We start from the raw sequence: 22,021 nt of genomic DNA, 5'->3' as shown, positions 1-22,021 counted from the left end.
AATATACTACGATACTCATTGATTTTCACGTATGATACTTAGAACCTCACATCGTATAACTGTAGATGCAAAGAATAATTGATTTTCTATGAGTGAGCAGAGAAATGAATGACCTGGGCACTGGATAATTCCTCCATTGGGAGTGTTCGAGTAGGGGCGGCAGGAACCCTTGCCATCACTTAGAGTCAAATTAATGTCATTGCCACCCATGCGGGCATGATAGGAACTCAGGATCTGCAGCTTACGAAAATGACATATTAATGTAATAAGAAACTAATAGGATGGATTATCAGCAGACCTATATAGTCAAAGGGTCTGGGCATTCTATGATGTCTATCCTGTATACCCTGCCAGCTCCAGTAATCTAGATCCTCCCTCTCCTACCTCCCTTATTGAGTGTTCGCAGGTTTCGCATAAGACTAGCAGTTCTGGAAATCAGCAATTGGTTTGAGACCATGACCCTATTAATGAATGGATGTTGTGGGGGACTTCTCTGGAGGTAGAGTGGTCGGACAAGTATTCCGACGCCCTGACGTCAGACGACGACTGAACTCAACAGCCCTGGACAAAAGTGGAAAATTTTCTGCATGTTCAGATGCTCCTTTCATCTGCTATGATTGGTTGTAAGGACTACCAGTCCGTATGCTGAAAACGCATCGAACGGGAGTATGCCCGATACCCGCCTCCATGAGCTCATCCAACTAACACCAATGGCGAACTCTCTAGCCTGGTATCTTCCGGCAAGTTTAACATTGCGTTGAATAAAGTTCCCATCTTTCGTCAGAAAGGTCGACAGCGCTGGTCGTTCCTGCAAACATAGAGACTGACTCCATCACAAGGGGGTGAGTATACGCAAGCTCAAGCCGGGGCGACTTGCAATGGCCAAGTAACTAACAACTAACTAGATTTAAGTCAAGAAAATCCCTGCGCACAACTCCAATGTCGTTTGAGTGAAAACGATTAAGGCTTGCTGTCGGGTTATTAGTGCCAGTCGTGATGTCCGAACGGGAGAGTATAGAGAGCGACCCCCAGCCGGCGGCAACAATACCAGTGACAGCGACAATTATTTCACAGATCACCCTGAACGAACAGAGGAGCTGAACGAAAGATACAATGGTGGCCAAGAAAGCGAAAAAGAGGAAGCCGCCCCGCCCTCTCCTCACATTCACTTTCGCTCCAACGCCAGCCTCGCGGATGAGGTTCCTCGCCGACAGCCCCCCGAAGACCCTCGCGCAGAATGGGACCGATCGCAGAGACTTAATGAGCCCCATCCTCCCTCAATGCCATATTACCATGACACTTCAGATATTGCGGATACACCACTACGAGATCGAGCGCAGGCCGATCAGGGTCACGAAGCCGGGGAGGAAAAGAAACCCGACGAAATACCACCGGAGCAAAAAGCACCAGAACGCGCCTGGCCTGACACATTGAATCTTCAAAGCACGAAGCAGAGACTCCGCTCAGCGACCGAGAGACTCAGACAGAAAGCGTCTCGTTTCGGAGAACGCTTGGGCCGGCCAACTACTGGTGGAGACGATCTACAATCGGGTGTGTACCACCGCGACTGGGCGTCCGGGGGTGAAGTCCCGCTATCAGATGTAACGGACAATAAGAATAAGACTGATGACGAGAAACGACAGCACCAGGCCGAAAGTAGCTCCGAGGCCCATCGTCTGGTGCGCGACCTGACGCAGAATCAGTCCTCCCGGCGGCGCAAAACGCGCGGTCGGCCATATCCGCTCGGTGGGACGGAGCAGGTTGGCGGCGACGAAGAGTCGGCTCTCGAGTCCGGGTTGCGGTATCGCTCTGGTGGAGGTGGGATTCTATCGCAGTTGATGAAGCTCAATGGGGGAAATCAGCAACCGGCAGACATGGCGTCGCGCACGCCGAGTCAGTCTTCGCTCGAGTCAGCTGCTCCAGCTTCCAAGTCTGACTCGGAGTCCGGAAGAGAAACACCCGGGAGAAAGGGCAAGCCGCCCAAGTGGTATAAAAGGCCCCCCAATACGTCGACGTCCACTCTGATCGGCGTTCCAGGGAGCCTGAGTGGAGCAAGCACACCGGTCTCGAGCGAGGTGCTATCGGCAGCGTCCCAACGCCGCGGCAAGCAGTCAGACCACAAAGTCAAGCTAGAGGATGAGATTCGAGTGACCATCCACATTGCCGAGATTATCTGTCGACAGCGGTATATCATGCAGCTCTGCAGGGCCTTGATGGCATTCGGCGCCCCGACCCACCGACTGGAAGAATACATGCAGATGACGGCCAAGATCCTGGAGGTCGACAGCCAATTCTTGTATCTGCCTGGTTGCATGATCATGTCGTTTGATGATCCGAGTACGCGAACGACAGAAGTAAAGCTCGTCCGAGTCGCACAGGGCGTCGATTTGGCACGACTCTCCGATACCCACCTCATCTACAAGAATGTCATCCACGATGTGATTGGGATCGAAGAAGCAGTGCAGGAACTAGACGCGGTCATGAAGAAAAAGCCCCGCTACCCCAAATTTATTGTCGTTCTGGTATACGGGCTGGCGACTGCGACCGTTGGTCCTTTTGCGTTCAATGCACGTCCCATCGACATGCCCATCATCTTCATCAACGGCCTTCTCGTTGGCGCTATGCAACACGTCGCCGCCCCTCGATCAGTCCTCTACTCCAACGTCTTCGAGGTAACATCGACAGTGGTGACCTCGTTTCTGGCTCGCGCTTTCGGTAGCATCCCGCAGACAATTGTGGATGGCAAGCGGCAGTACATCTTCTGTTTCTCGGCCATCGCGCAGGCCTCGATTGCGTTGATCTTGCCCGGGTTCCTCGTGCTGTGTAGCAGCTTGGAGCTGCAGTCCCATCAAATCATTGCTGGTTCGATCCGGATGGTATACGCGATCATCTTCTCGCTTTTCCTCGGCTACGGCATCACCGTTGGCACTACGATATACGGGCTCATGGATAACGGCGCCGTGTCAGACATTCAATGTCCCCAAAAGGGGGCATTTACGAACCCATACGTTCAGCGCTTCCCTTTCGTGGCCATCATGACAGTCTGGCTGTTGATCATCAACCAGGGGAAATGGAAGCAACTGCCGCCAATGACGATCATCGCTCTATCAGGATACATCAGCAACTACTTCAGCACCAAGAAACTTGGGTCGAATTCTCAGGTCGCCAATACGGTGGGCGCGTTCACAGTTGGCATCATGGGAAATTTGTACAGCCGCCTTTGGCATGGGCACGCCGCCACCGCCATCTTACCAGGTATCTTCATTTTAGTGCCGTCCGGTCTTGCTGCAACGGGCTCGTTGATATCAGGCGTGCAGTCTGCAGACCAGATCAGGCAAAATGTTACATCCCATGGCTCAGCAAGCTCTTCCCCTGGGGCCGGGTTAGCCTCAAGTAGCTCGGAGTTCAGCTTGGGATTTGGTATGATTCAGGTGGCGATTGGCATCACTATTGGCTTGTTTATCGCGGCGCTGGTTGTTTATCCTTACGGAAAGCGTAGAAGCGGCCTCTTTAGCTTCTAGATTACCACCAATTCAATACTGAGGCTTCCACGCAGACTTACAGCTACTAATATAGATACTAAGATACTTTGTTCCAGATCCAACCATTAAATATTTCAAAATTCATCACCTCAGTGATCCCGATCTACCCGAGTGATAAAGAGCCGACCCGGGCCCACGACCACGAATCAACGAAGCATGTGTAGGCCCCACAATGGATCTAGCCCATTGGATGATGATGGGCATACAGGCAACCCCCCTTCTCCGGCAGCGTTGCAAGAAAAACCCGAAGGTGAACTCGGCAATTTCTCATATAGTATATGCAACCTCGCGTGCCAGCCCCGCTTGTAGACCCGTCTTCTGTGTCAGCCAACACAGTTTCTAATTCGCATCCAAAATAGATAGAAAGAGCAGGAGCACGCAAGATCCATAGCCAATAATGGAAGCTATCGCGACCGGAAAGGCAGCACGTGGGGTACGAATACGAGAGCGAAGCTTTAGCAAGCACTGTAGTTCCTTGGCGAAGCCAAGAGGCCCACTATTCCTTCTGCCGTTCCGATCTTTCTTCCACATCAAGTCCCAAGTCCCGTAGGAAGTTCATAATTAACAGTGTGCCAGCTTTCGTATCCAGTACCCTGCGCTCTACTGTAAGGCGTTACTGGGTAGACGATAGATAACAAAGGGGGAGGAGCGTGGGTCTATCTCATCGATAAAGTAAGGTAATGATAATAAAAGAAGGCAGTGTATGAGGGAAGTACCAGGGTGCAAATACTAATGAACAGCCACTAACTATAGCACTAACACGCACAAAACAAGCAACAAGACCGGCATCACACTACACAGTCCCGAAACTTGTGTTCGTTAGCGCTCGCACGACCTCAAATCCCCTATCCCATTATATAACTCCTGCAATGCTTGTTATAACTAAATTCAACCTCAATACCTAGCCACCCGCCCATACACACACGCTTCAACATGCAAAACCAGAAAATGCGAACCCCGACCCAGACCCAAGCTTAAGATCACAGGAAAGGCCAAACTAGATAATAAAACAAAATCAAGCATCCTCTACTCACCTAGCCGCTGCCAGCGCAGCCTGCGCCGGTCGTGGGGCGCATTTCTTCAATTTCCTAGCCAGGCTAGCCAACTGATCGGCGGGCGAATCAGACCCACGCCACCGCGCATGTCGTGCCGATCACGACGGCGTGTGGCCGCCGGGTATCGGAGTATTCTTGACCATGCAGGGGAAGGTAGTATTCACCCCGATCGGGGCTAGAACATGTTTACTCATAGATTCAGTGCACAGGATGTATAAATATGTGGTGAAAGGGCACCTAAAAAGCGAGGGAAATATACCTATATCCAGGAAATAACTGTGTTTATAACTGTCAGATATACCAATTCGAAATGATCAAGATTGTTGCTCTCGCGGCTTTGACTGCTGCCACTCTTGCGGTGGCGGACCCGACGGTCTATCTCATCCGCCACGGCGAGAAGCCCTCTTCCGGCAATGGCCTGAATGCTCAGGGCGAGGAGCGCGCGCAATGTCTGCGCACTGTGTTTGGTGCCAGCTCGGGCTATAACATCGGTCATATCATGGCTCAAACCCCGAAGAGCGGTATGTACCACATAACACTCCCGAGTCGTCAAACCCCTCTCTCCATCAATATCATGTACTTGTACGCCGGCCCTTCTGACCTAACCTTCCTACAGATGGCAGCCGACAGCGCCCGTATGACACTGTGGAACCGCTAGCTGAGGACCTCGGCTTGACGGTTGACATCTCCTGCGACCGGGATGACCCGGAGTGCGTCGAGGACGTTGTCAAGGGCTACTCTGGTTCCGGCAATATCTTGATTTGCTGGGAGCACGACGCTCTGACTGATATCGTCCAGCAGTTGGGCGATGATGATGCGCCGACTTATCCGGATGACAGGTATGTATATCTATGCTACTTTGTGCGAGGGACGCACATGCGCGATACGAACTAGGATGGGCGGAGATGCTGACTGGATGCTAGCTTCAACATTATCTGGACGGATCCCTCGCCCTATAACACTATCACTTCGGAGACGAGCGAGAACTGCCCTGGTCTTGATAACTAGATGTCTTGCAGAGTGAGATTCTGTGATGTATATATGAATTTATGCGTCGAGGTTCGCCAGTAGATAGGTTTTCAATTGAGTCGTGCTGAGAGAAGCCGGAATATACCTTGATGGTGGATTTGTTAAGACCGTAGAGTAGAAGATACAGAACTGGCACCTATTAATTTAATGTTCAAATATGTGATGAATAACATCGAAATTGAATATGCATCTAACAGGGCAGGCATATTATTTGTTCAACCATCCGCCATGGTAGGCAATGCGATTTCCGTACATCCTGCGGCGACCCAGCCGCCGTGAAAGGAAACAAGCTAACATACTCCGCACTTGCAGGCAAGGGGGAAAGAAATCCTGAGGTCTACGCATTACTTGGTTTCTATCGTTGCTCCCGGAGCACCACCCGCAGCGGCCGCTGTGTGATCCCGCCAAGCAGCGTAGCCCAATAACTCGAGGAGATAGCGCTCGCGATGTATGAAGATGCGGACTCCGTCTTTACGAAGGAAGCAAATTGCATGAGTCAGGAGAAGACTAGTGTTTTTAGTACGGGAGGTGGAGAGGCGAAGGAGCGCATCTAGCGAGATGGTGATTTCATGTGGTGTGCTGGCTGTGCCTCGGAGATCTTGCAAGAGGGATCGGGCCTGTTTATCATGGACCAGAGATTCGCAGTACGGTTCCAGCATGTGATTGTGCACTATAAAGCGCAGCATCGACTCCAGCGAGTCTGTCTTCACGAGCTTTGGCAGGGCAGTGTCCGGCTCCGCGAAGGCACGCTGCATGGCGATCACATACTCCAGCTGTTCGACGACCGGCATCAACTGCGTGCGTGCAATCGAAGCGCCCATCAATAGTGGCCTGTCGTAGCCGAGCTTTTTCCGCCAAAAGTAGTTGATCGCGATCAGGGAGATGATGCACGGGATGAGCACGACATACCCCCACCACCGCTCCGCCGTGACTAGGGACCCCGCCCCGGCCACGAGACCATTAAGGCCGTTCACGAACGCGTGCCACTGGAACCGGCGGATGCGGGTGTGCAGCCGCCAGCGGATATGATCACTCGGCAGCGCCGCCCGTGCCGCTCGGAGGTGCAGGTGAAAGCGGCAGAGTAAGTAAGCAGACCAGATAGCGTTGACCAGGCCAAAAAGCGCGGCCAGTCCATTACCGATGTACCCGGATAGCAGGTTACTGGCTTTAAAAACGCGCGGGTTGGCGCCGCCGATGGCCATGAGGGTGCCCACGCCTACCAACACCGAGCCGAAACCGAGAAGACAATCCATCGCGATGCGATCCACGACCTCGGTGCCGATTTCTCGGTCGCTCACGCCCAGCTTGCTCTCCAGCAGCTGGTCCAATTCCACGTTCCTGACATGATACTGCCGCAGTCGCTTCAGGTTCTCCCGCTCCGCACGAAGAAGCTTCACGTTCCGCCAGCTCAGCCGAATATCCTGCACCGCGACGAATACCATGCCCAGAGCACATGTGCCGCCGATACCCATTAGCACAGCTGCAAAGGTCGGTACAGGGATCTGGTTCCATACGTTGGCCGCGAAGTCCGCCGCGTTCGCGAGCTCCAGATATCCCACGCTTGCGAGCAGACTGTTCCGGAATTGCTGCTGGTGCAAGAGGCGGAAGCGGCCGCCGCGGAAGACGAGGGTGACGGTGTCTCTATTGAACTGGAGTGACTCTTCCCCAGTGATGTCGCTAGCGTTGCGGAGGGGCTTTTCAGCGGGCAGTGCGGGCTCGAGGGCTACCAGTTCGAGGTCGGAGTCTGGCCCTGGCTTTGTGTCTGCCGAGCTATGCATAATGTGTGGCCCGGATGAAACCTGTGATGGCCAAGGGGGAGTGAATAGGGTATCAGAAGAAGCCCCCAGGGTCGCCATGCTGGTTACGGGCGCAGTTGTGGCCTCGTGGCCTGCCAGCAGAAATAGTGTGGATTGTTCCTAGTCACGGGGAGGCAGGCTGTTCACATGCGGGGTTGGAGGCGTTGCAAGGTACTTGGGAAGGTGTTGAGGCACGGAGTCAGGGCGGAAGATGTATAAAAATAGGCTAGGAGAAGGGGGGGAAATGGAAATTGGGGGGGGACACAATCGGGCGAGGCGAGGCTCAACCGGCTCTACTTGCGGGACCTGGTGGATCGACGGCTTGGCGTCACCCTATAGGGCTGAAGAGGCTCCCCCGTCATTCTTCATTATTCATAGATTCCTACCGTAGGAATGATTGGCTACCCCATCCCCTCCGGAAATACCTGAAACAGGCATTGTAAGCTCTGTACTAGCATTTGTGATACATTATTTACGCTGCTAGCCCCATGGCCTTAGCAGTCCTAGCAAATAAGTCCCACGACCCGCCGAGTCCCTCACGTCTTTCCATAAACCTAGCACGTCTCCAAGCTCCCTGCCAGACTCCCGGTATTTCCATGACGCGACATTGATGAGATAGCCTGTATGCTGCCGATGGGGCCAGTGCACCAGTTGGTGTGGACAGACTACCCTGTACCACTAGTACAAACTCTACCTAGAAAGCGGCGCACCGCGGAGTACCTCCTTTTATTCTAGGCACCCACAAAAAAGGAAAAAACCCCACAATACAAAGCACGCTGCAGCTCCAATAGATAACTTAGAATACGATCGATATATTCAAAGAATCTGTATATACTGTCTAGCGAAATACCATGCACACTAGTAGGAACAGAGACCCTCTACGCGAGTTTTGTCATCTTAGGATCATCCCTAGGCTGCCCCGCGTGCAAAGCGCGGATCAGCTTGACGCCGGCGTCGGCTGGATCGCCCTCCCGTCCCGTCCAGAACTCAGATTCGCGGTCTGACCCGCGCAGCACATCGTGCTGCGGCTGTTCGCCCGTCGGCGAGGGGGAGCCATCCGGGGACGGCGCCGAGTCACTACTATACACATTCACGCGCTCGTGGAAGCGCACGCGCTGGCGTACGCGTGACGATGACCCCGGTGAGCCGTGCTGGGACTGGCTACTTTCGAGGAAAGCCTTTCGTACGGCGTACCGGCCTGCTTCTTCGCGGCGTAACGTGTCCGAGAAGACTTTTTGCAAGGCCGTGGAGGCTGTGAACCGGATGCCGAGGTAGACCTGCTCCGCGATGAAGATGGTGAGCAGAAGTGATGAGAGCCGGACTTCGGCCATTGGCCCGCGGTACAGGTGCACGATTGCCGCGGTCGAGAGCGTGCCCATCCACGCTAGGAAGTCCAGTCCTAGTACGCAGGGCCCGATCGAGTCGGCGCGGATGGGCGGTGGCCGCTGGCATTCTAGCGTTAGCTTGAAGAAGTCGCCGCGCACCTCCAGCCAGTTGTTCAACAAGAAGCCCAGCGGGACGAGCGGCCAGGCTACTCCGAACACCGCGAGGTAGCCGAACTGCACGCACATCTCGAGGATGTCCTCCTCGACCTTGTACTCATCTGCGTCGGCCTCGCCGCGCACGCGGCGCAGGAACGCTGCTTCGCCGGGCGGGTCGATCAGCAGGAGATCGGTAGATTTGGAGAAACTGCGTTGGCGGGCCAGGCCAGCTTTGTGGTCGCGGTAGTTGCGCCATTTCTGCCACAGCACGTGCTTGACGTAAGGTAGGACGACCTCTTCAGTGAAGCTGAAGACCTGCGCTGTCATGGAGAGGTAGATAACTTCGGCCTGGAAGCGCGAGGTGTCCACTTGGAATTCCTTGTGGTTGGCCATGTTGACGTCCAGGCCTGTCCGGCGCAGAATATCCAAGCGCGGAACAATCGACGCGCCGAACGGTACGTAGACATACGCGGTCAGGAGAGTCGGCAGGAAGGCGGTGATAAAATTCATCACGAAAGTCTTCTGCGTCTGAGCGAGATCGTATAGATCCTGCGTACGATGGTTCTCATAGTCGGTGAGATGCGTCGCAATGCCAGTCAAGAAGGAAGTAATCGCCGGTAGCGAGAGCGAGAACAGAATCGTCGGCACGAACTCCAGATACTCCTTCAGCGGGCCATTATACACCTCCGAAATGAACACCTCGCTCGCAAATGTAAACACAATCAAACCACCCAGCGCCACACTCGCAATCGACGCGAACGGGATCAACAGCATCTGTCGCAGAAACTGCTTCCACGCGGGGAACGTGCGCGTCACCTGGCCAGAGATGGGGTCCTTGACTTCCTTCTCCCACACGTACTGCGTGCGATTGAGCTTCAACCGCCCCACCCCCTTCACATTCCACCGCAGGCTCAGATCGGACTCGCGGACCTTCCAGAACTCCACAAACACCACGCACCAGACACACAGCGCGCTGCCGTAGATGATCGAGTACGGACCGAGAAACCACCATGCCAGGATGCCGAGCGCAGCGGGGACCACCAGAAACAGCGAATAGCAATGAATAAAAGCGAAGTAAAAAGCGACCTAGATGGACAAGTACAAGGGGATTAGCGCTCAGACCCGAGACATTTTCCAAGAAGTATGATGCGATATGGCAACCTTCTCACCAAACAACGCGCGAATGGTATCCAAGTCCTGGACCGTCAAGTTCGTCTTCCGATTCCACTTGCTTAGCAACTCCGAGCACGCATCCCGGTCATGCAACGGGAACGAAGCGGTGATATTCTTCCAGTTCCCAAACTTCCGCGTGATGCCAGCACCACCGAGCTCCTTCTGCCAGGTGACGGCATGGTAGACCGAGCGGATCTCCTCCGAGGGTGTTGCCGCGGTGGCAGTGGTTTTTTCGTCCCCGGCGGGCAGGGTATTCGTTATGCCGAAGAGCCAATCTTTTATCCTGTGTGGAAGTGAGTATGGTATCGACATCAAGAGTCGCTAATTCCGTCGAGAGAGCTGGGAGTGGCGGGGTAGAGTCAAAGAGGGACTAGTTGGCAAGCTTGGCCGATTGGCATACCTGGATTGGTGCACCATCTTCCCCAGATGATCTCTGGGGACTCGGATGCACACGAGTAGCGCCGAGCCATGCCCAGGGCGCACCTGCACGCGAAGACCAGCTTCGGTCAGGTCGTGGATGAGCGCGCGAAACTCAGAGATGGCCGTTGCCTGATCTATGCGATCGTCAGGCCATGCACACTGGAGAATTAAGGGAAGAGATGTCTGCAGTTAGCGAGGCTGTGTCCGTACCTAGATCGCCAAACTCATACTGCAGCACCCAGTCCACGCCGAGGTTATCATTCTCCTCGTAGTCGTGCGTCTCCTGCCGCGCGAGCCAAGACATTTTGGTCGGGGTCGCGGCTGGAGGATAGGTCCTACCAAAGCAGAATCGACGTAGGAGTTCCCCGCGTTACTCCTGTGTCGTGTTGGTTGGTATGCCCAGCTCGCAAATATGGGCCGGTATAGAGTTGTGCGTTGGCAAAAAGACGGTGAAGACCGCCGGGGTCAGGTGGAGTGAGGAGAAGAAGAAAAACTACTGTTGGGAACGCAAATCCAGAGGGGGAGGCCAGTGTGGAGGAACGCCAGCCCTGTCAGGAATTCGGGTTTTTAATTCGATCTAATGGGTCTAGTTCGCGCTTCTATCGTCTCGTAATCCTAATGGGCGGGTCCACCGCAAGGGCACGATGACTTCGGAACCCTGCCCCGCTGATCGTTTTGTTTCGGCTCGACGCCGGCCGCAATCCTAGTGATTGACGGGTTCCTCAATCGGCTGGCTCTGGTGGTGGTAGGCACTATTGATAATCGGGGTGTACAGCGGCGTGGGGTCGCGGAAGGGCAAGGTTTGCAGGCTGCTGTTTTTAGACGAAGCGGGGATCCATGGGCCAAGCTTCAGCCCTACAGGGAAAAGGTCCCAACACGATGCCTATTCTTGCCGCCCGGAAAACACGATCGGCAGACTTAATTATATCCCTTTATTTCCAGGACATGATGCGACGGAGTTCACGTATTAGAGCTGCTCCGTACAGACTCTCGGATTGTTAATATAGACAAGTAATTCACAATACCCGAATCACCTCCCTGGCCCCGTGAGGGGGTTCTCCTGCAGGGCGGACTGAACTCTCCGCAGAAAACCCTCAAATGCCTCGAATGGCCACCTCGCAACCCTGCACGCTGCCAGGTAACCCACCGGTCACGGTCGGTGCCCCACCACCAGGCAATAGTCACCCGCCGAGGGCAGCCTCCACGAAGCTTCCCCAAAAAGCTGCTGCCTGAAGCTGTTCCCGCCACACTTCAGCAGGAATGGGGCATTCCACATACCCGCTGCCAGGCGTCGAAAATACCCCGTTTCCCAGTCCCTATCCCTCAACTCAAAAGTAAAACTAATATTATGATGGACCTGTTTGATTTGAATCATAACCCTGGTTTGGCCAGGCCAGGCCCATGGAGCCTGGCATTCTTCCCCGGCAGCAACGAAACGGGCACTGCCAAGACCCGCTGGGACGCTGCCGACTGGGTCAATGACGGCGGCTAAGAACGGCACGGCCAATAGCCTAATCATCCAATAATCCGGTCGCGCACTGCCACCATAGGCATCAGCATTCATAGTCCTGCCAATAGAGGACCATTCAGACTGTCTCTCAACGGCGTAAGCCACAAGGAGGCGTTCCCCAACGGCGTTTCCATCGCGACCTTGAACCGCGTCGTGTATATATATCCAGGGGAAGCTTAAGCGGGCTGGGATACCGTGTCGACCGGGTCCGAGACCAGTTCAATCCACTTTCTTCCGTACAGCACGGCCACTCCGTGCATAGAGCGGTGCTTCAATTGCATTGCGCACATCGCGTCTACTTACCCTGTGTCCCTCTGCTTCGGTCATTCCCGGGCACCTTCCAGCCGGTCCTGTCCAGCCCTACTCACCTCGGCATCCCTCTGAGCTCATGCCGTTCTCCTCAGTACTCGACCTCATGGCTCGCCGATTTCTCCCCGGGCAAAACGTGGCCTTCGGGCTGAGCCTGTTCCTGTTCACCTAAATGTTTATGCCGACCTTTCTGATTCTCTTGGCCGTCGTGGTCTTCTTTATCCTGGCATATCCGCGGCTGCGAAAGTTGTATGCCATTGGTGAACAAGGGGTGGACCCCAGACATCCCATCGAGGATGATGAGTGAATGGAATGACTTACGTTGTAAGTTCAACCACGCCCAGCTGAGCGGAACTCGGCACGCAATGAGGCCCTGCCTAGGGACTAACGATAGTGTCTTAGGTGCTGGTCTTGGCTGGTCCGGGCGGCTTTGCTATGGAGCTTATGTGATATATATACATCACGCTAATTGGATGGAAAGAATTCCGTTGCTCCGCGACTGGTAAGGAGTTAATTGATCTATGAATTCGGATGCGGCTTTTGTTTCATTATTATACTGCGTTGATGTTGATATACGGGTCCTCGGATAGTCCTGCAGGACAAAATTTCCAGTCTGATATCCCGCCTGATATCAACTCTAATACCGCCGAGCCTTAGTGTCTACTCAGGATTATTGTGCGCCACGTAGATATCCAGATAAAACTTCTAGTCCCGAGTGCTCCGACTCTACACAGAGACGGTGGCCTTGCACTTACATCGACCACAATAGTGAGCTACAGGAAGACAATCACACCCGGCGTCTTGCCATCGACGATATACCAGACGACCAAACTGAAAGCCGGTGACATTACGGTCAGAATGATTCCAGCAATAAATTGAAATATAGACTGCCCACTTGTTGGGCCCATTCCGATGACGATGACAATCATCGTTTGATTACCGCCGCCGTTACTGACAAAACTCAGACGTTTATCGACTGGGATGTCCAGATGTACCTGTTGTTATCGGCACTGAACGGCTTTGATGTGTATTTTAGCTCCGGTATAGCGTCAGCAACGGTCTCACTGTCTGCGCTTGCCTTGACTGGACCCTAATTAAAGATAAAGGCGTCTCGGGTGGTATTGACTACTCTCGTACCTGGACTACACAAATTGTGGTCAACATTAGAGAAACGGTTGCGGAATGGCTACTCTGCCACTATGATCTTTCTTGTTGCTTGGGAAGCGGAAACTTTGTTTGGGAGCCTTTAGACCTATCTATGTCTGTCTATCGCATGGCTTACAATTTTGTTTTATGCTGGTGATGAGGCCACTCGGGAAAGGCACGTGTAACGCAAAAGCACACCGGATGAGCCAGGGTCAAGGGACGGAGTTCTCCTTCTAGACCTCAAACATTCAGGGTCATCGTCATGGAGAAATATAGAGCATTTGACGGTCTATCTCGTATAGCTACTAATTATTATGAAGATATTTCAAAATTCTTCCATTCCTGGTCGGTTCCCCGTCACAGGGCTCGTATACCTCTGTACACTTACACTCACAATGTAAGAATTAGCTATCAACCAATCCAGAGCCTCAGCTCAGATCAAAGCATCATCTATATCTCCAAGAAATGAATCAGCGATTCAGAGCATCCCCGTTTCCATCACAATTGAGTCAAATGTATTCAAATGATGTAGGGTGGCGAAGGCGACGGAGAACACAGCCATCCTTTAGCACCGCCCCAGCCACGAAAGAGATGTGGCGAGAGGGTGGGGCCTTCGAGCCGCAGGTTGGGCCTAGACAAGATTTGGGAAGCGTTGGAAAAGATCTCTCCCATATAGCGACTGGACGGCACTGGAAGTAGAGTGGCATGCAATTGTCCGACGCAGCTGTCCAAACTACAGGAGACCACTATCTTTCAGGATGCAGGAAGGGGCCAGTCTTCCGAAGCAGGTCTAGTTTGATGACTGGGTGAAGTCTATTTGGTGACTAGCTGTTCTGTACGCTCCCCGATACGCTCACTGCCTATCGGTAGCCCACATGACGTCATGTGGACCCTGGGAGGACCAGTTGTCGAGTCGGGTGAGGCGCGGTGGCTGCCACCCGTCCGCTCCGGTCCTATTAGCTTAATTCGCAGTCCGAAGCAGGACTAGAGCACTTCGGGGCATCGTACCGAAACGCGCGAACATCTCGGCGATTACGCGACTGTGGCGCGGCCTCGAGGGTAGGAAATCAGCGTCGGCCTCGGGAGAGCCTTGCGAACTTGCAATGGAGGGTCGTCTCGGTCCGCCGAGTTTGACAAGCCCGATAAGCTTAGCTGTATAAGCCTGTGAAGCCACGCCGACAATGCCTGTTTGGTCGTGTGCGACTGCTTGTGTTACGAACAGCGAGACTCGCAGCCGGCTTTTGCCTCAGTAGGGCGACCTCTCATACGGCGGCGTCGATCGTGTGGAGACAATTGGACCAACCGGGTGGGATTTTGCACGACCAGTGTCGGACATTGTCCACGGTGGAGCCGGATTCCCTGCGAGGGCGCATCTTTAGCAACTATTTACAGATCCCTCCAGAGAGCGGGCTCGAGAACGCGTCATTCGCCATGTTCTATTGAGAGTTCCACGGGGAAGACCTTAAACTTCGGCCTGAAAGAGTGTTGACATCATAAGGAGAAACAATGCGAGGGATAGGCTGACGAGGCCGTTTCCGCGCGGAGAATGCGCCTGTCAACCGCGTAGTCGTCAACATTCGTGGATCTGCGGAGAATCTGCCAGCTTCTGTTTGTGGTACCGCAGGCGAAAGTCTTTACTCCGCAGGGGAAATTCGGTGGCTTTCCAGTCATTCTGGAAAGGCGAAGTAAGCGCCAAGGCACCGCCAAGGCTTGCGATAAATAAGGGCCCGCTCCTTCCCCCTAATCTCTCACTTTGCCATTCTTCCCCCGGGCTTTGTCTGTCCAGACAAACTCTACCTGCTTTACCCCCTCCAGGCTTGACAGCCTTCTACCTTGAATCAGCTACTGGTTCCTGAAATACATGCGTAAGTCGACTTGAATATCCAGGCCGTCCCTCTCCCGGCCCTAGATAGCTTATCTGCGCTCCCTTGGCATCTTGCACGCGGCTGACCGAACGTCATCGAACAGACCGGATTAACTCGTGGGCGAAAGCTCACGCATCTTCTCACGGCCTGCCCAACCAGACTCCGAACCAAACCCAGGTCACGAACGAGCTCTCTGAAGCCGAGGCATCTACGGACCGCCCTCCTGTCTCCAATGATGTACAAGTGACTGGACCAACGGAGGGCCCTGCTCTGGCAGCAGGGCCCGCAGAGGAAGAAAAGAAATCTCCGGGCCTCGTTACCCGTATGCGAAATGGGTCCGGCCGGTTCTACCACCATACCAAGGATGCTATCTGCCACAGCTGGATCAACATCCTGCTGGTCTTCGTGCCAGTGGGTATCGTCGCCAAGGCCGCTGGCCTAAGCCCGGCCATCATCTTTGCGATGAATGCCGTGGCTATCATCCCTCTGGCTGGACTGCTGAGCCATGCGACCGAAAGTGTGGCCAGCCGCCTGGGCGACACCATGGGCGCCCTGATCAACGTCTCGTTCGGTAATGCCGTCGAGCTAATCATCTTCATTATTGCGCTGGTCAAGAATGAAATTCGGATTGTACAGGCTTCCCTGCTAGGCTCAATCCTGGCGAATCTGCTCCTGATCATGGGCATGGCATTTTTGCTGGGTGGTCTGCGCTTTCGAGAGCAGATCTACAACAGCACCGTCACGCAGATGAGTGCATGCATGCTCAGTTTGGCCGTGACAAGTCTGCTCCTGCCCACCGCTTTCCATGCTTCGTTCTCGGACAGCGCAGATGCCGACCGGAGTACACTGAAGGTCAGCCGTGGTACTAGTGTGGTTCTACTGCTTGTATACGTCCTGTACATTGTTTTCCAACTCAGAACACACTCCTACCTATACGCCAGTATCCCACAACGGATTATCGACGAGGAGTCGCACCCTGGTGTACTGGCGGAGTTTATGAACAGTTCATCAGACTCCTCCAGCAGCTCTAGTGACGAGTCTGTGGACACCACTACCTCATGGACCACTGCCAAGCGTATCAAGAGGGCCATGAAGAATCGCAGGCGTCGCAAGTCCAGCACCAGCTCCAAGGGAACCACCTCCCGCCAGTCGGCCCAGAAGAAGGTTATAGCGAACGAAACCCAGAGCTCGGTTGGCAACTCGATTGCCAGCAATGACGCCAATTCCTGTACCATCGACCTTGGGGACGAAATTCGCTATGACGCCGATGATGACGTGCAACGGTCCTCCGAATTCCGCTCTCGTGACTTTGGTATCGCCTTGCAGCGTGTCGAGAGCACCCGCAGCGAAAAGCGGCGCAAGTCACGCAAGAAGCGCAGCTCCCAGAGAGACGAAAAGGCTCGCAGCCAGCCTCCCGATCTGGCACAGCAGGCGCATGATTCCCGACCTTCAATGAAGGGATTCGCTTCTACGCCCACCTTCGCCGGCGTGGAGGGCGCTGGGGAAATCGAGCAGAGGAGACGTTCACCCTTCGGCCCTATTCCTTCTTTGCTGTCCAACACTGTCTTTAGCTCCCAGTCCCCTGCCCATTCTCCCAGCATGGGAGCTGCTGTTCCGCGTCCTGGTCTCTCTCGAAGTAACTCACTTCCTGCACGAGTCAGCCGCCAACCTCCCGTTGGCAATGCTGTTCAGTTTGCCCGTGGTGCTGCTCGCGCAGCTGCCCCCATTGACCCCGTGGCCCCTGAGGCTGTTGTCGCAGAAGCTGAACCGGAGATGTCACGCACCGCCGCCGTGGTAATGTTGCTCCTGTCTACCGGTCTTGTGGCCATCTGTGCCGAGTTCCTGGTCGATGCCATCCCCGACATGATCCAAAACTCGCCCGTCAGTGAGGCCTTTATTGGTTTGATTATTCTGCCCATTGTCGGTAACGCGGCCGAGCATGTTACCGCTGTAAGTGTGGCTACGAAGAATAAGATGGATCTGTCGATTGGCGTGTCTGTAGGAAGTAGCATTCAGATCGGTGAGTCCAATGCCTACCATTACAGTCTCTTCTTTCGCATGCTAACCATCTTTCAGCAATCTTCGTGACCCCACTTGTCGTCATTCTGGGTTGGTGCATGGACAAGGACATGTCCCTGTACTTCACCCTGTTTGAGACCATTTGCCTCTTTGTTACTGCCTTTGTGGTCAACTTCCTGGTTCTGGATGGCCGAAGTAACTATCTGGAGGGTGCACTTCTGATTGCCGCTTACATTATCATTGCGTAAGTCTTCCTGGGCCTCGTTGACTTTCGTTGCATTGACTAAACCACCATCTAGACTGGCGGCCTTCTACTACCCGGGAGACGACGCTACTAGCACGCTGGCGGGCTCCTAAGCCGAAGCACCGTCTTTGTTTGGAGCGATTGGCCCTTGGCTTGGCCGGTCTCGTTCCTCGCCGGTACAGGGCGCACGGGTTTGCAGCCATCAACACAGGGCTATCATGAATCGATAATATGGCCCGGTTTGCCATGCCACAATTGCTTCCTATTCTATGTAATCAGTTCTGAGAACGGAAATATTTTCCATCTCCGCGTCAGAAATACACTACTTATCTGCCGGGAGGGCGGCGTCTACTGAAAATAGATGGAGCGGACTCCTTGATCCCCTGCCCGGCTGATCTTTTCCTATCTCTTCGTACCTCTCCTTCATCCCCACCACCTCCATCCATGCTCCGACATTCTGTACTTCCTGCGGGACATCCACATCAGTATCCCGTATGGAACGCAGGACCGGGATTAGGACCAAGACCGTTAACGACCTTGGGTCGTTAGCCGGAGTGCAGTGTCCAGTACGGGCGCCTCGCCTCCACCTGCCAGACAATCACAATCCTCCACTACACTCGTCACCTTGCAACTGTGCGCGACTGCTCCCATTTCACCGAGATCCCAACATCAGCCACGTGTGACACCGCCAGTGGCTGTGTCTCGGCTGCCTGAGCCACATCGTGGCTCGGCACGCCTGCTAGCGCCCGCACTAGCTGACCACTAATCTGATCACTAACCCGTTGGAGTCGCCCCACTGTAAAAGATTGTCGACTGTGAACGGTTGACCATTTGACTGTCTGATTGTGTGACTGCAGTTCGCACAACCCACACTGGTTCTAACGGGCCCAACGAGCCACTTATCTTGCCTCCCCTCTCAGCCGTTCTACTGTCACGAACAGGGGACCCTGTGCTGCTCCACTACCCTTTCGGCCGGTGGAGTGCATGGACCCCTCCATTTCCTGCCAGATATGATTTCTTCCGATCAATCTCACCTATCGCACTTCGGCTGCATAGTCTTCTCCGTACCCATGGAAATGCCCGGACGACAGCGCCCGCGATATAATTGCAGTTCAGTCGGGCAGAAGGGCTGCAGTAGCGTCAAGCTTTGGCCCCTACGGGACCTAGCCGATCAGGAGGCCGCGATCGTCCCGAGACCTACCATGCATGTATGAGGGTCGCTCTTCCGCCGACTCGCCTCAACTCCGCCTGCCATTGCGCCCGTTTCCCCACCTGCTGCCCATGTATGATGCCCGCTGGCCCTCGACGAGGGACGTGGCCGACTGATCGTGACACAAAGCCACATTGGCGCGTGCTGGCAGGGAACAGGGTGTTTCTATCTCGTCGCCTCGACCTGTGGATATTCCAGGGCCTTGAGCTCGGCTCGCCTGGTGATGTTCTGTACTGTGTGTGCCGCCAAGCTGACAGTCCCTCGTGGTCAGGGGTATTTGCGGAGACGAACGGGACCGATAGACCACGATCAGAGTTTGATGATGGGGCTGATGGCCGTTCATTGTATACGGAGTATGCAGCGAAACCAAACCGTATCTGCCTAGTTGGTCCGGGCTAGGAGGAGGCGCCGGGATTCTTTATCGCATCGTATTTCTGGTTCCTCGCACTGATCGAGGCTTGTTTGGCGCTAAGTGACCTCTCCACTGCCCGGTGGATCGTCACTGCCACCGCTCCGTGGTTTTTTTTCCCTCGGCAGTTTCCGCAGACTTTATGGCTCTGGGGGGTGGAGGTCTCGGCTCTGAACGGAACACCGGCCTTGTGGATGTAGACTACGTTATTAATCATATTCCCTCTGGGCTAATCAAGGCTTTACAAGGTGTATGGGGTTTGTTGTCGCGCTGGAGTCGCCCCTCATAAAGCTGCCACCTCTCCCCGCTCCGTCTGTTTACTTTTTTTTCCGCTTCCCTCCGCCAGGCCCCTCCTCTTGTCTCCCCGGCAGAGGTCCTTTTACCCATCTATCTCTCTACCTCCTGTCACATCGTCATCTACAACCATGGCCTACTACGGCGGCGACCCCTACAACCGCCCCCCGGGACCGCCCGGCGGCTACGACCGGCCCTACGACCGGCCTTACGACCGCCCGCCCTACCAAGAACAGCGCCCGCCTTACGACCGCGCCGCCTACAGCGCCCCGCCCCCGATGTCCCGGCCTCCCCCCGGCCCTCCCCCTCCCCTCCCCGCCGGCTGGCACCAGGAGTGGGAGCCCACCGTACGCCGCGCCTTTTGGGTGGAGGACAATACTGGCCGCGCGCAATGGGAGCCCCCGTTCGCGGGACCGGGCTACTATGACGGCTCGCGCAGCGTGGCGCCTGAGCCGCAGGGCGGTTACTATGCGGCCCCTCCTGCCGGATATGATGAGCGTGGCTATGGCGGCGGATACCAGCAGCAGCCGGTCGAGGAGAAGAAGAGCAATGCTGGGAAGTACCTTGCGGCGGGAGCAGCCGGCTTGGCGCTGGGTGGTCTTGCAGGTGCTTTTATTGAGCATGAACGGGGTGAGTTGCGTTCTATACACGCGCCCCTGCCGACTTTCGGGGCTGCGCTTATACTCTGACGGGATGTGTGCTAATGTGATTCACTATAGACGAGGACCACGAGCAAGGGGATATCATGGAAGCCCGCCAGGACGGGTACCAGGACGGGCGCGAGGACCAAGCTTACGAGGAGGGTGGCTGGTGATCTGCATCCGAGATTGAATATTAAATCCGGGGGTTCTTTTTGATTGAGACGTGGTTTTGTTTCGTTTCTAGCATTGCAGCGACAATTTAGTATCGGTACCTATCATGATCACCTTCGCATCAGATGTCTCATTCTCTTTTCTGTTTCCTTCCTGGGACTCGGCTTGCAACCACCTGACATCCCATGCATTGAGGACTCACGCTTCGTGAATTTCCATTTCCATCTACCCTCTTCCCCGCATCGCCCTGATTCTCATTTCCAGCAAAGCATTTGTCCATGCAACAAAGCAAACCACCCATCCTCATCCTCCACAAACTCCCGCCACCCCTCCGCAACCCGATTTAACTCCTCCAGCCCCGCAAACCCCTCCTCAACCGCCGTCTTCGCAAACCCACTCGACTTCGCCCTCTCCCCCATCGACCCACCCCAATACGCCCGCTCCTCAGGACTACTAAAGCACCACGTCCCCGCACTTTTCCTCATATCCGCCCTCGCAAACCCGGCCCTCTCGGCCCAAACATGAATCATCCGCCCCGGATGCGGATTCCCGCCCTTCGCCGCACCCATGGCGTCCGTCACCCGCTTCCACAGCGCAATCCCCTCGTTCTCGGGGTACCAGCTCAGCGCGGCACTCTCGCGGCACGACACGATGCCGCCGACCTTGACGACGCGCCGCATTTCCCGGAGCCCCTGCACCGGATCCGCGATGTGTTGCAGGACCTGGTGCGCATGCACGATGTCGAATGTGCCATCTGCGAATGGAAGGGCGTGAATATCGCCTACTTGGAAGCTGACGTTTGACACGCCTGCGGCCGCCGCGAGCTCGCGCGCCCCGGCGAGCGGATAGGACACGTACTCGATGCCTGTGACGTGTCCGGTTGGTACGTGTTTTGCCAGGTCGATGGTTATGCTGCCGGGGCCGCAGCCTACGTCGAGGATTTGCTGGTGTGGTTTGAGATGGGGGAGGAGGTGGGGTGCGGAATTGGCGACGGTGCGCCAGCTGTGGGTGGCGAGGACGGAGGCTGAGTGGTCAGTTGTGTAGACTTGGGGCATTGTGGTTGAGCTGGTGTTTGGTTGGTTTTGATAGTATCGGTGTGGATCGTTTGGTTGTAGCCTGGAAGTGAAGAATCGCGCTTCGCGAGGCTGTTGGGTCTTTTATACTTTGCTTTGCGGTGGGCGCCTTTGCGAGGCGATCAGCATTGGTGGGGCGCTTTTCGGAGTTGCGTAGCTCAGGTTCTTGTTTCCGGATTGCGTAGGTTCAATCAAGATTGTTCGTGGAAATTGGATTGCGTTGCGCAGTTGGCCGTATTTAGCAAACTCAAAAAAATATCTTCGATTCGAAAGTCTTGGACTTTGAACTTGGAGTACTTTTGCAGAGAAACGCGTGCTGAAGCAATACTAGTCTTGTAGAATCGATAAAAGGCATCCAGTTCGGAGTTCCGAAGTGTGGTGGGGCACGCTTACTTGGGATCTACAAAGCAAGTGGAAGCTTTGCTCTGGCTGTCCAGTTGGTACCGCGAAACAAATATCAGGAGTAGGTTTTATACCGATACAAGGTCTCTGAACATCACAAAAATGCCGAATACGGTCTCGGCTATGGAGAGCTTAGGCGTCGGCGAAAGAGCGTGCGCATGTCTAGAAGCTATAATGGGTAGGGGAACTACTCGATATTACAACCCTAAATAGGCTGTCTTCCCTGCTATTG

General features: G+C 54.7%; 8 protein-coding genes across 8 annotated transcripts; 4 read left to right on the top strand and 4 right to left on the bottom strand.

Annotated features, from left to right (window-relative positions):
• Positions 1–710: 710 nt before the first annotated feature.
• N7482_009157 (threonine/serine exporter family protein) lies at positions 711–3,521 on the top strand (the record flags this gene model as incomplete). The annotated part of the gene is made up of 2 exons (XM_056691281.1): positions 711–730; positions 986–3,521. 2 exons carry the CDS (start codon positions 711–713, stop codon positions 3,519–3,521), a joined length of 2,556 nt encoding a protein of 851 aa, XP_056538987.1.
• A 1,386-nt stretch (positions 3,522–4,907) lies between these two features.
• On the top strand, positions 4,908–5,605 carry N7482_009156 (uncharacterized protein; the record flags this gene model as incomplete). The annotated part of the gene is made up of 3 exons (XM_056691280.1): positions 4,908–5,118; positions 5,214–5,436; positions 5,521–5,605. 3 exons carry the CDS (start codon positions 4,908–4,910, stop codon positions 5,603–5,605), a joined length of 519 nt encoding a protein of 172 aa, XP_056538986.1.
• A 365-nt stretch (positions 5,606–5,970) lies between these two features.
• N7482_009155 (uncharacterized protein) lies at positions 5,971–7,404 on the bottom strand (the record flags this gene model as incomplete). Its single annotated transcript, XM_056691279.1, has 1 exon — positions 5,971–7,404. One exon carries the CDS (start codon positions 7,402–7,404, stop codon positions 5,971–5,973), a length of 1,434 nt encoding a protein of 477 aa, XP_056538985.1.
• An 896-nt stretch (positions 7,405–8,300) lies between these two features.
• On the bottom strand, positions 8,301–10,800 carry N7482_009154 (anoctamin family protein; the record flags this gene model as incomplete). Its single annotated transcript, XM_056691278.1, has 4 exons — positions 8,301–9,989; positions 10,065–10,359; positions 10,477–10,630; positions 10,707–10,800. The coding sequence occupies 4 exons, from the start codon at positions 10,798–10,800 to the stop codon at positions 8,301–8,303; spliced, it is 2,232 nt and encodes a 743-aa protein (XP_056538984.1).
• Positions 10,801–14,274: 3,474 nt separating this feature from the next.
• N7482_009153 (uncharacterized protein) lies at positions 14,275–14,834 on the bottom strand (the record flags this gene model as incomplete). Its single annotated transcript, XM_056691277.1, has 3 exons — positions 14,275–14,414; positions 14,470–14,664; positions 14,765–14,834. The coding sequence occupies 3 exons, from the start codon at positions 14,832–14,834 to the stop codon at positions 14,275–14,277; spliced, it is 405 nt and encodes a 134-aa protein (XP_056538983.1).
• Positions 14,835–15,322: 488 nt separating this feature from the next.
• N7482_009152 (uncharacterized protein) lies at positions 15,323–17,702 on the top strand (the record flags this gene model as incomplete). Its single annotated transcript, XM_056691276.1, has 4 exons — positions 15,323–15,326; positions 15,430–17,346; positions 17,403–17,589; positions 17,645–17,702. 4 exons carry the CDS (start codon positions 15,323–15,325, stop codon positions 17,700–17,702), a joined length of 2,166 nt encoding a protein of 721 aa, XP_056538982.1.
• Positions 17,703–19,633: 1,931 nt separating this feature from the next.
• Positions 19,634–20,316, top strand: N7482_009151 (WW domain protein; the record flags this gene model as incomplete). Its single annotated transcript, XM_056691275.1, has 2 exons — positions 19,634–20,132; positions 20,222–20,316. The coding sequence occupies 2 exons, from the start codon at positions 19,634–19,636 to the stop codon at positions 20,314–20,316; spliced, it is 594 nt and encodes a 197-aa protein (XP_056538981.1).
• A 252-nt stretch (positions 20,317–20,568) lies between these two features.
• Positions 20,569–21,369, bottom strand: N7482_009150 (uncharacterized protein; the record flags this gene model as incomplete). Its single annotated transcript, XM_056691274.1, has 1 exon — positions 20,569–21,369. The coding sequence occupies one exon, from the start codon at positions 21,367–21,369 to the stop codon at positions 20,569–20,571; it is 801 nt and encodes a 266-aa protein (XP_056538980.1).
• Between the last annotated feature and the right edge of the window lie 652 nt (positions 21,370–22,021).

The sequence above is a fragment of the Penicillium canariense genome (genome assembly GCF_028826845.1).
Source record: "Penicillium canariense strain IBT 26290 chromosome Unknown utg000007l_segment0_segment0, whole genome shotgun sequence".
NCBI lineage: Eukaryota > Fungi > Ascomycota > Eurotiomycetes > Eurotiales > Aspergillaceae > Penicillium > Penicillium canariense.
Note: the sequence above shows the minus strand (reverse complement) of the source record. Positions and strands in the feature narration are given on the sequence as shown.